Raw genomic sequence first — 13528 nt, 5'->3', positions numbered from 1 at the left:
TGTTCTGCAAGATTTTAAGGTATAGGCAGGTGGACACCCTCTTCTGGGAGATGTACGGCTTGGGGATTCAATTCAAAAGGTGAGGATTCCACAGGCAGAAGTATCCATCAGATGAACAAGTTACTTCCCTTCAGTAACACTTTTTCCACATGCAGATACTGTATCCACCAGAAAAAGCGTTCTCCAAGGTAAGTAACTTGTTTTGTTTGTTTGATCGTATAGGTAAGTCACCTGTCTAGCAGACCTCACAGCCATAAGACAGGGTGCACTATACCACAGGTGAGGGCAGATCAGCATGAGTAGATATGACCCTTCAATACTAAGGTGCATTTCTTAATATTGTAAGTGCTAGTGAACCCACACAGAGTACATGGGATGGAAACTGGACAACTCAAGTTTCACAGCACCATTATGGCTTCATTGAACACAGGAGTGTTTGGTACCAAATTACCCCTCTCAATAAATCCATACTGATGCCAGTGTGGGATTTATTGTACAATGTACTCAGAGGGCACCTCAGAGGTGTCCCCTGAAATCCTCCCAATCCTGTTGTAGTGTCTGACCGGCACCATTAAAAGGCGCTTTGTAATGCGACCGTCCCGTCTCCCCTCTAGCCTCTGCTGCTAGCATCAGATGGCAATGCCCAGTTTACTTCCTCACTTTGGGTGGTGGGAAAACTTAGAGGAGAATAGGTTTGCTCACCTCCTGGCAACTCCACCCCTGAGGTGGGGGAGGTGAGGTGAGGTACATTTTTCAGTCTGCCATCTTGAAGATGGGGGAACTCCTCCAATCTGGGCGTGGTCCATGCCCCCTGCCAAGGAAAAAGGCATAATAGAGGGTGTAGTCACCCCAGGTAAGGTGCCCATTTGCCCGACCTGCTACTCCCCTAAAACGCCCCTAAATCTAGTATTTATCTGACTACCTCTGACCTAGAAGCTAGATCTGCGGCAACTTAAGCAAGAAGACATCCCTGCAGAGAAGACTGAAGACAATGACTGCCTTGGCACCAGCCCTGCCGGCCTGTTTCCAGTTTCAGCGAATCTCCGACCTGTCCTGCAGCCAGCAACATCTGAAACCCTACAAGGATTGCAGCCTTCGAAAAAGACTCCAATCTCCTGTGGATAGTGGACCTGCCCAAAAGAAAAAAACTACAATGACCCTGGATGCTGCTGGACAGGGTGTTTTGGCGCATACCACACTAAAGAGTCGACATGGCACACATCCCTGTGTGACATGCCCCCCCCCCCCCCCAACACTGCCTGTGGCATCGGTAAGTCCCCCCTTTAGCAGGCCTCATAGCCCTAAAGGCAGGGTGCACCTTACCACAGTTGAGGGCATAGTTGCATAAGGAATGTGCTCCTAAAGTGCCAATGCCATGCACAGACATTGTAAGTTCAGTGGAGCCATTTTGAATACATGGGCTGAGAGTTAATCAACACAAACTCCACAGCTCCATGATGTCTTTACTGAAGTCTGGTAAGTTTGCTATCAAACTTCCCAGCACATTACACCCACACTGATGCCAGTGTTGAATTTAATAAAAAATGTACACCGAGAGCATCTTCGAGATGCCCCCTGAAAAACGACTAACTCTGGTGTGGCTCCTGACTGGCTCCCAGCCATCTGCCACCTCCAGACAGGTTTCTGGAGCCCTGGGTAGAGAGCACTCCTCTCTCTGGGTCCGAGGGGGAAAAGCACATCCTGGACAGAGGTGTCATGCCTCCTCCCCAGGATGGGCAGGGTCCTCGAAGAGAAAGCTTCAAAGACCTGCCGCCTTTGTTAGCCTACCCCCCATCCTTTTGCTGATATAAGCAACTGATTCCCACTGGTTCTGACCCCCATTGTTGGTGCGACATAGTGACCATGTGACATGAACACTAGCCAGTTGCCCTGGCTTCATGTGGTAAAAAAATGAACTTCATGATTGCTTGATTTATTCACCTATTTTATTGTTAAAAGAGCCCAAATTCCAGAAATCTTCTTCGTGTTACCCCACATGAAGACTTTCATGTAAGATACCCAGTGCTCACAAAGTGTGGCAGCTATTAGAGGACGGTTTGGGATTAGATTCTTTATAAATGTGAAAGGAGCAATGTAACAAACTATGTAAGAATCATTGCTGCTTTCCCGCTGTACTCTTCCTAGGCTAAATCACTTTGTTGTCTGTATTCTGTTTGATGTAGTTAATCTTTAGTACCAAGAGACCCAGTATTGTGTTTATTTCAAACAAATGCCATTTTTAGGTATCGCCTGAGACAGCGCATGAGACATTTAGTAAGTGGCTTTTAACAGTGCCACCAGAGGCTTTTGGTGGCCTAAAGCTTGAGTGCACGTGAACGTGCACGCCCGCAGCCGTCATCTGCCTTTCTGTCATGGGTCATTAAGCCTCCTCCACCCCCTTGCCGTCTGCTCTCCCTTCTCCCCCCTCCCTTCTCCCCCTCCCTCCTCGTTAGCTTGTTATTCTTAACTTCAGAAGCATCTGATGTGAATTCTTCAAAGAGCAATTCACTTCCGAATAAGCAAATGCCGCCTCAGACAGTAGACATTTTCTGGTGCTTGTTGTGTGTTTCTTGTCGTCTCATTTGGCATATAATCACTGTATATAAAGTTACACCATTAAGCACTCTAAGATCTTTTTCACTATACGGTAACTTGTTGCACAGTGCCCGTTTTTTATTTAATTCATTAATTTGTTACAATTTAGCGTCCAGTTGTATTAACTTTCTCCACCCCTGCTTAGCTGTTTTCACACTAGTTTCCCCGTCTACTGTTGGGGTTTCCGTTTGGACTACATACAGTTGGGACGATTTTGTGGGGTTACATTGCGCGTCAGCGTCTCCATGCAAGCCACTGTGCTTTACCTATGGGATTCCCTTAACCAGCACTGCGCTGTGATTAAGCCATAAGCCCTATCTTTCATTGAGATCGCACCCACATCTCAGTCTTTATGGCGCTTAGCTCCCACGCTCGTCACTTTAATGCGAACATAGGCTAGTTCACTCGTCTCCTTCACATTTTTATTCCCCCACTGCGCCGCCACTCTAATTTCTTTACTTCTTTCACTGTCCTCGGAACCGCTCCGGTTTCGGCATCGGATATCTATCCACGATTTGGGGCATTGTCGTGATTGATCGTTAATCAGTTTGCACTGTCATTATATTTCACGTTCACCGTAAAAAACACGCATCTCGTGACTCCTAACGTAATGCAACTCAGTTACCTGCCTATAAAGCTGCTACTTGCACGTTGCCTGGTCTGTGCCCGTGTCTTCTTTGCTGCCTGCAACCACTACGGGACGTGCTGATGACCTATATTTCCCCACATTTCATGATTTTCATAGTGACGTGACAAAGATTGCAACCTTTTGTGAAGCTGCAACAAATTTCATAGACTTTTGCAAAGTATACCTTTCTGTGCAATTTGTATTGCCTCATTCAAAATATAGAACCATCTTTATAGTCAGTGAAGAGGGTGGCCTCTGCAGAACAGGAATATATGTTTACTATATATGAATGCACACATGTATAATCAGATCAGACTCTTTATTTCCAAGAAATGCATTCTTACAAAAATATTGTACATTATTCAATTCATTGACATAAGCAATTACAAATATCATAAAAATCTACAATAAATAGCAATTAATTAAATCAATACAGCAAACACAGAACACCAACCTAAAGCAAATAAAAAATGGTATATAAATTAAAATATCTTAAAATTAATTGAGCGATCTGCAGCCCATTATCCCACATGCATCAAAATGTTTGAAAGCGCAACAGTTTAACCAACACATGCAAAGCTCATTCCATCAGTTAAGGCTACAAGAGAGCATTATACAGGCCTACATAACATAAACCGGCAGAGAGAAAATCCATTTAAAACAAACATTGGCATTGCCAATAGATCTTGCCTTTGGGACCTTGCAAGTATTTAGTTATGCAGCACAATATCCTTGGTGCAACAACATCAACTGTTGCATGGCTAAACACTTATAAGGTACAAGGTTTAGCCATGCAACAGCTGATGTTGTTGCACCAAGGATATTGTGCTGCAAAACTAAATACTTACAAGGTCCCAAAAGTGAGACCATTTGGCTATGCCAATGCTTGTTTAAACTGTGCATAAGTTGGACTTGCAGGGTCTCATGTGAAATATTGCTTTTGTTTCTATTTTACCAACCAGTAAGGTGAGTGAGCTTCTAGCTCTACGTACAAATCAACTGAACACTGTATTTCATTGTAATAAACTGTATTTACTTAGTTTCTGTCTACAGTAATTTTTATTCAAGAAGACTTCTTTGGTTGTTTACCATTATCCCTATGTATTCTACTGAAAGGTCCTTGCAGAGGGCATTACACAACTATGCGGAAAAGATACACACGAAGATAAACTGCCCCGTGCAAGTGTTCACACAGATTAAACATTTCACAGCTGGATGAAAATCTAAAAGACCTTTATCTGCATAGGGCACCGTATGTAAGTGAGGAAGCGGCTACTGTTTGTTGCTCTATGAAAAGTCCCTGTTGGAAAACCACTCCCACACTAGAAGGGGTGGTGGTGGTCTTCCGGACACACTGTGGTAGCTTGGCTCGAGTGGTCAGGAAACAGGCTCCGTGCTAAGCATACAACATACCCAAACAATAACCATGCGTGCATCCGTTCCAAAAACGACTCTACACCGTAAAAATTATGAAAATAACTTTCTTTATCTTTTTCTCTTAGTTGCTGATTGGGAAAATAAATAAGTCAATCACAATATACAAATTTTAAATAGTGCAGGTCAGATAAATATTGTCTGAAGATTCAATAAATAGGGATGATCATAAATACAAGGGACATAAATATAAGTGCAGGTAATACAGGCAATTAAATATTCTGAGGCAATAAATACTGAACCAATAAATATTGTACACCAACAAGTCCTGTAGACCAATAAATATAGTGAAGCAATAAATATGTAAAAACTCAATAAATACAGTGCCCCCAATAAATAATTAAAAGTATACAGCAACACTCATGTAATCAGATCACTTTTCAATTCTTAAGGGCTGATTTGGCCCAGGCACAGCTTGTAGGGTTGTGGAAGGCTTGAGGGGTTCTACTCCCTGGCTGGGACAAGGCTGAGGCCTAAACTGAGGTAGATCAAGGGGGGAGTACCAGTGCCCTGGCTTTCTCTCTCCACACAACCTCTCTAGGTTAGTCCCAATTCACCCCTGGCACAGTCAGGTTGGTTCCAGCACCTCCCTAGCCCCTTAGAGCAGTCTCTCAGGTCTCCACAGGGCCTTAGGCGCCCTCTACTCCACTTACTGCCCTTTTTCTGATGCTCCGACGCCGCTGGAGTCGTGTCGATGCCGTGAGGCGGTTCCGGTTCGATCTCGGCGGCCTCGGCACAATGTCAGTTCTTTGACGACGCCGGTAAGCGGTTCCGGTCCGATGTCGGCGGCCTCGGTTCGATCTCGACCTCCGATTCGACGGCGTCGGGCAGTCTCTACTCGATGTCGACTTCGGGCGGCTCCGGTCCGATGGCGCTCTCGGCTTCGATGACGTCGGCCGGCCTGGCCTCGATGTCGACTTCCGGCGACTCCGGGGTGCGATCCTCACTCCCGACCTCCGGTACACTTCACCTCGGTCTCCGACGACTCCGGAGGGCGGACTTCACTCCTCCGATGACGCCGCTCACTCGACCTCGGTTAACTTCCTCCTCGACCTTTGGTATTCCTCACGACCTCCGTCGGCGCCCTCTCACGACCTCAGGCGGCTCCGGGTACGACGTCTGCTTCTTCAGTCAGCGCCGCTTCTCCACCTCGGGCTCCAGGTCTTAGGCTACTCGACGCCGGACTCCAGGGAAACCAGTTTCCAGGTCAGGATCTTGCTGCTTTCTGCTTCTAAGGCCTGTTCCTGCTGTCCAGGTCCTTAGGATGAGTTTTTCTGGCTTCTTCCCACACAGGGCTACAGGCTGGGATCCATCAGTAGGGACAAGTATCAAGGGTGGGTTTATGGACCCCACTCCAGGCACAAGTTTCCACCCCTGCTGCTTCACTCCTTCCTCCTTCACTGTTGTGCTGCTCTCTCTTCACCAGTCAGGTGCCAACTGCCAACACTCTGTCTTAACCTCCCAACATCCTAAACCGCCTCCAACTGTCACAGAGTTCTGGAATCTTCTGGAATGTTCTGGAAGGTGCTGGTAGGTTCCAGTGGATGCTGGTGATGTCACAGGTGGCCACCATTTTGTGCTCCAGGCCCTCAGACAGAAGTTTCAGGGGTAGGTAAAATGGCTCCCTGAATCTGTAGCAACACGAAAAAGTCTGGTGGTTCCCAAAAAGGAAAAATTCAAACAGGGTTTGAGGCAAAAAGTGGGACAAAATAAATAATGATGAGGAGGGACCACCCAAAGGGCTGACAGGTCTAACAGTCCCTGTTTATTGTTTTCATCCGCTCCGACTCCAGGACCGATACGTTGTTGAGTGGGCCGAGTCTGGACAGCTTCTGAATGCGCATTTCATTCTCATTTGTATTCTTCAGGAAAAGTGTAGTCCGTACTTCTTCAGGCTTGAGATTGCTGACCGCGCTGCTCCAGTAGTCCGTGAGCTCAGACAGTGTCCTAACTGTGGAATAAAAAGTCTAAGACCAGTCTGTCTATGGAGTCTCAGAAGTGTACCTAATAATGGACAACCTCTTGAGTGCTGAATGCGTGTTTTGCCATAAAGTGTTGTGTTTAGGATTAAAAGTATTTTGGTTTTCTTTACTTGAGGTGTTGCACTTTTTCTGAGCTTCTTATTACATGCATTATTGTATAAATGCAGGCAACTATAACTCACGCGACCGCAATCCTCTGCTGATGACGTCAGATATTACATCACTGTATTTAGACACTTATTTACCCATGTCTTCTTCCATTAATCTTTAGCTATACATATATTACAAATATTTATTTTTCATAGACACATATGTCATCAGTGATGTAATATCTGACGTCATCAGCAGAGGATTGCGGTCGCGTGAGTTATAGTTGCCTGCACTAACTATAACGGGGGAATTGCATTGTTTTTTTACGAGTGAAATGTCCAGCTAACTATAACATGTGTGAAACCGATGGTTTTTTAAGTGAATTTGCAAGGTTTTTTAAATGCTAATTCGTAACTATAACGTGTGTGAAACCTATGGTTTTTTTCAGTGAATTTGTATGGTTTTTTAAATGCTAAGGTATGTATTTTTTTTTTCCAGGTTTTTCACCGTGCGCGCACCGTGCGCTTCTCGCACCGTGCGCGCGCTGTGGGTGCACGGTGTGCCCACGGTTCGCCGTGCGCTACGTGCGCGCACCTCGCGATTTAAAAAAAAAAAAATACATTTTTTTTCGCCCTTGGCGGTCCTTCTGTGACCCCCTGACCAAGGCTAGGGGGTCAGGAACTGTCTCTGCCCCCTTTGCCCGTTCTCCGCCTTTTTTTTTCACCCCCTCAGACTGCGAGAGACAAAATGGCGGCCGACACTTCCTGGTTTCGACCGATTCGAATGTTTACACACATCTAACAACCAATCAGAATTGCGCTCGCGCACGGCAGGGTGCGCGCACAGTGCGCGCACGGTGCGCGCGTATAGATATTGATATGCTTTTAAATGCTATTTTCTCAGGAAATACTGAACAGATTTACACCAGACCTGCAAAAGGCACTTCCTTGACCTTATGGCTACCTCTCTGCCAAATTTCACGTAATTCTGTTCAGCCGTTCGGGCTGTAGCTGCGACTAAAGGTCCTATGGAAAAATGCATATGGAAAACGCGTTTTGGGACCCCCCCTTTTTCTCGGCCCCCGCTTGACGAATCACCCCGAGACTTTCAGGGTAGGAGCTGAACGGAGCGCCCCATTAGTTTTGGAAATTTCGTGAGGATTCGTCAACCGGCGCCAAAGTTATTCAAAATAGAATTTTGAGATTTCCTATGGAAACTAGGTTGTAACTATAACTATCTACTGGCGACCGCCAGTAGATAATATATAAATATATATAAATTAACTTCAACATAGACCTATGCATATGACCCATATGTGTACAGACTACTTAACTTTGCCGGATGTGCACAGTTGTCTTGTGGAGAGGCAAGCAAGTTTTTTTTCATGACATTTCTTAGAGTTAAAGTAGCAGACATAAACTCTTCTGTAGAAGAAGAAACAATTATGACACTGTCTAATATGCACCGGTGTCTTGTGGTGTCATATACATTTTTCTATTTATATGAATGTATCTGCTTATAACCGAAAGCATAGTTCAATATGCAATCACAAATGACAACGTAACTTGCTGGCTTCACCGATTCAGTGCCCATTCGTACTGCCCAAGGACCACAATCTGATTTAACACAAGACTGTGTATTTTATGTTTTACTAGCCTCGGATTTTCACATTTAAAAACATTTTGCTGCTTTCTAATTACCTTCTTTTTTTCATTTTTTAGACTTTAAGAAATTGCATGAAGCACATTTTAAGAAAATGGAATCAATTGACACATTTGTAGAGAGAAACAAGAAGCGTCTCGAAGCTCTTAGCAATCCAAATCAAGTTATAAAGGTAAACACCTAAACAAAAATGCTTAGAGGGCTGCCTATTTTCAGTATGCCGGGGCTATGTGCAACTTCAGCTGTCGGAGGTAAGGCTTCTCTTGAACTACATATGTAGCTTGTATACTAGAAGTCTGGAATTCCTATTTCAGACTTGCAGATTGTGGTTGGGCAAGTAAGTGGAACTTCATTTGAAACTTGGGTCTGCTGAATGTTGCATCATTTTCTATTGTTCTATTGCCTTTTCTTTTCTAATAGACCTTTGATAGGTTAGTCTTGCTCTATGACTGTAGAGTGCCATGATGTGTACTTACATATATCAAGACAATAAGAAGCTAATCAGCTAAACCTACACAGAAAGCAGCTCTGAGTTGTAAGATGATGCTCACCAAGGCATGATCAAAGGCAGCTGCAAAAAAAAAAGTCCTTGTCACTATTATGTTAGTGACTTTTTAAATTGAGTGACTGCTTTGGAAAAATAATATATATTCTCTGCTAATATAGCGTTTTATTGGGCTGAAGACAAAGATGTAATTTGAGATTTGATTTTATACTGAAAAACTTTGTGTGTGTATATGTGAGAGTTAGAAAAAGAAATGCAAATATCAAGGTACTAGTTCACAAAGTAATCTGACTATGTGAAGTAGTGCTCTTAAATGCCTTCGAGAATAAGCCCCATCATACACACATACAGATATATTTGAAAAAGTGAACCGGGATTGCTTGCAGGTGTGACAACAAATCAATACTTATGACTTTAATGAAAACTGCTCTGGAGGAGAGCCTAGATTACAGTAAGTAACTCTTCCTTTTTCTATTATTTGAAATATAAACACCCAGTCAACCGGTTTTTCTTTTTTTATAGAAGATGCACTAGAGACAGTTTGTGTTGAGTTCTCTGTTCTGAAGAAATATTGTGACAGCTGATTGTCAAAACAGCTTTTGAAGTGAAAGAACATGTGGGGAATTTTAAATATAGTTTGTTTTGCTAGGTCTGGCTTAGCAGTCCGGCATTGTTTTAAGGTTTTGAGTCTGTCAAAGATACCCATAAAAGTAGCTCTAGAGTGAGGTTAAGTAATCTTTCTTTATAGACACTAGTTGAAGCTACCTGGTCATGTAGAAGTGCACCAGTCTCATGAATGAATACATGGTCTAGTACTTTTACATCAGGGATCGATGTATACAGGCTTTTAACACTTAAAATGTCATCACATAAATAGATTGTCCCCAATGGTGCTGGCACTTATATTTGCTCAAACAGTCTGAGTACACCAAAGTTGCCTACTTAGATCAGGATGACAGGCTGATGCTTGCCATTCAACATACTCCATAGGTAAATTCTTCTCTTCGAACTAACAATCTTCATTTCTGTTTTTAATTTGAGGAACAGACGTAAGAGTTAAACATTTGAGAACTATTTTGATTTTTCTCAACTGGAATGTGACTTGATAAGTCAATGTCTTTCCTATGACCTCTCTCTGTTTACATACACTTGTATTTTTAAACATGTTTTTGTTTTGCTTCCTTATTTATATCTCATTACAAAAGGTAAAGCCTGTAACCTGTACGATTTGTTTACCTACTACAGTGTTGTCTCATTTTTTCAATATTTTTAACAAAGAGAGCAAAAAAGGGGGTCGTGCATCTTTATCTGCAATCTTGTATTTACCTACACAAATGTAGGTGATGGATTTACACAAGTTATATGACATAAATGCTTGCGTTTAGCTAAAAATGGTTTCTTTTCTTAAACCCTGCAGTCAACCCATGCTGCTAGAAAGGAAAACCCAGAAGCTAAGATGAGGAATTCTGGCAAACCTGAAATACCAAAATGCCCAGAAGATTTTAAAGCTGGACAAGACACTGAAGACACAGTCACTGAATCAGCAAACGAAAAGCCAACAGACGGTAAGAGGAATGAAGGAATGAATATTAGTCTTATAAAGCCCGAACGTTGCCCAAAGGCATCAAGCGCTGCGGTTAGAGCAAGAAGTCGGGGGTACATAGAAGGCTCACAGCAATTAGGTGGTAAAAAGCTGCCAGGTCTTCAAGGCCTGAGGAAATGCAGTACAAACTAAAAATGTAAGGTTAGTTGAAAGTAGAGGACACCTTTACTGAAGTATTCACATGCTTTTCTCTGCATGCATTGTATTTTAAAAGATTGTAGTTGATCTACTGCAAGAAGTTAGGAGTTTCTTAAACAAACCAGCACTGTGCCATAGAAATCTCACTTGCAAATAGTGTTTGTGTACGTTCTCCTATTATGTAACCTATTAAAAGCTAAGAAGTACTTTTGCGATCGGTTTCCATCATTCTTCAGGCAATTTTAATGTCCTTCAGTAGTGGGTCCTGAAAATGCGACATAGTCCGAAAAGAACACTCCTTGTAAGGCCATGCACGCAGGAAGACTGCTTTGCGTCCCTACATCAATATATTGTTTCACTTTCGCTTTAGAACAAACTTTGTTTTCCTATGTCATCTTCTCTGCTGAACTCCTTTGCTACTTTCATACTGCAAAGGTCCTGGTTTTACTTCCTCGGCCATCTACTAAGTCCAGTTCAGTCTTTGATTCCAAACCGTGTTTGTTGTCTGAGGCACTGATTCATCATTGGTGGTTACAGCAAAATTGCCTTCCTATTGAAGAAACAAGAGGTGTCCTCTCTGCTGGAGCCTAGTGTTCGCCATTAATTCAGCATCTAGGATAATTATAGTAGTATCCTAGAACACTTTTATTGATATTCATCCTATAAAAGGTGTTTTAAAACCAATGCTATCAGGCTCACTTTTCTAGTGACTTCAAGGCAGTAATCCCTCCAGCGTGTATCTTGTACCACCCACCCCTTATTTTTCCTTGATCATAAATGACTCGTACAATAAGGCTCGTCTTTTTCGAAAACTGTGTTTTTCCCAATATTTGCAAATACTTAATGACTGATTAGAATTGGTAAAGAGATTATTTATTTCTCCTTTGTGGGATCCTCTTTAATATTCATAAACTCCAGATTATTTCCTTCTGTGATCTTGATCGCTTTTCACAGTAATAGTAGGGGAAGCACTGGACCACATGGTAACATTCCACCAGTACCGTATAATTAAAAGTTCTTCTCCATTCCGGCCTGTTTTTTTCCGGGCCAAATTCCAAACAATATTCCTTTTTACATTAATGCTCCCATTTACAACCTGCTCTGATAGGGGTGGTGCTGTGGTGGCACAGGGCAGGCAGGGCTAATGGGCCACAACTGTGGAATTGGTGTCCTGGGATCCATGTTACTTTGAAGGTGGCAAACTTTGCAAAGTAAAAGCCTACCTTACCTGACTCTCAGGATAATGAGGGTCAGATAGTGGGGCGGGGTTCAAAGTTTCATAATTCTAATAGACCCAATAAGACAGTTTGTTTTAGGAGAAAAAAGTATTTTAATAACCCAATTTGCAGCACAATGGAGAATCTACTGGCAGTGTGGGGCTTGGGATGTTAATACACAGACCAGGAGAAGCTTTAGAATTGAGTTCCATTCCAGACTCACTGTGTTGAAAAAAGCAGCGGTTGAGTTATGTGACCTAGAGAGCAGTCTGTGTGCTTTCATTAGGCAGTTCTCTTATGCGCTTGCAATAATCGAAACAATGTCTGGTTGTCAGGTTCTCAAGCCATTCAGTGGTTTGACTGTAGGTGCCAGCAACATTTCCTGCAGGAGCTAAAATGACAAAACACATCTTTTCTGCCCTTCCCTGCCCTCCCCTTTCTTTAACTTTTTATTCCCTTCACTGAACAGCACAGAATCTTACATGCCTGTTCGTTTTTGACTACAAAAAGCGAGTGCCATATTATTTGATGCAAATCTATTGATGGAGACCAAATTTATAGGTCAGTCAAAAACTTCTATTTCATCGGAAATTTCGGTGAACCACAAACACAAAATAGCCACAGTGTTAAATACCACTAAAAGTATTACTCTGTTGCAGTCACCCCCGTGTAGTTACTGTTCAGACAGCTTTCCACTTTTATTTTTATTTCCCTATAAATTTTGAACCCAAGTACTGATTTGCACAAAATTTGGAAGTCTTGTTTGAAGTCTGACACTGCGATTTTATGCTAGGTATGTTAAGGGAGGCGTTACAAAAAAAGGCGATTTCCATTTTTAACTTCCATGGGGATTTTTGTGCGTACCTACAGGAAAAACGCCCAAACGAATTTACACAAAATATGGCATGAAAATAGAACACTACTGTAAAAGAGAACTTTTATTTGTTTTGTGAAAACGAGAAATAAGCTTTTGAAAATAGTGCCTGGTGAGCTTGATAGGTGAACATGTTTGTGTATTTATGCAGTTTTTAGTCTCGATTTAGGGATTCTTGACTCCTTTCAACCACATTTGATTTGTTTTGAGAATTGTGATTGAAAGTTAAATGTCTGATTACCCACCCATCCCCCCTACGCCATCTTACATATCGTGAATCTATTTCGAATCACACATTTCCTGGGCGGGTGGGAGTAGAGTGGATGATCCACAGGAACGTTTTTAGTCCTAATGCAATGTCAGAAACCACAAAGCTCTGGGCACTCCAGTAACAAACCATGGAAAATGTAGAAAACAAGTTTTGATGACGCATGCCACCATCAGTTGTGTGTGAGACGATATCGCCAAAATCTTTTTTTGATTCGGGTACAGCTTTCCCTGGACTAAAGATTAGTGCCCTGGCCACTTGAAGTGTGATTATTTATAGGTGAGGAGGACGTGGGTAGGCTTTGTTCTTTCTCTCCCTTTGTGTACACACATTCTCCTGTGCCATCTGTCTTTATTCAACAGACTGATTGATACTTCCACAGTGACTAAGCCTTCACTGGCGAATGTAAAAATAAAGGCGAAACCTACATCAATACATACAATCTTTGTAAACCGAGTCCTCGGATGAACGAGCAAGTCAGCAACATTGAGCCTATTCTTTGATGGTGATTTATCAGAAGCTTGTGAAGTGC

The 13528-nt window shown here is 42.7% G+C and overlaps 1 protein-coding gene across 2 annotated transcripts in view; it reads left to right on the top strand.

Moving 5' to 3' along the window:
- The window catches only part of NUSAP1 (nucleolar and spindle associated protein 1), a 406214-nt gene that overhangs the window by 116816 nt on the left and 275870 nt on the right, over positions 1-13528 (top strand). For both annotated transcript variants that reach the window (XM_085627119.1, XM_085627118.1), the window contains 2 exons: positions 8451-8563; positions 10314-10461. In XM_085627119.1, the coding sequence (XP_085483245.1) occupies positions 8451-8563; positions 10314-10461 (261 nt within the window). The remainder of the gene's footprint in view (positions 1-8450; positions 8564-10313; positions 10462-13528) is intronic.

This window comes from Triturus cristatus, chromosome 9 (assembly GCF_964204655.1).
Source record: "Triturus cristatus chromosome 9, aTriCri1.1, whole genome shotgun sequence".
NCBI lineage: Eukaryota > Metazoa > Chordata > Amphibia > Caudata > Salamandridae > Triturus > Triturus cristatus.
This window is presented reverse-complemented; position numbering and strand designations above follow the sequence as displayed.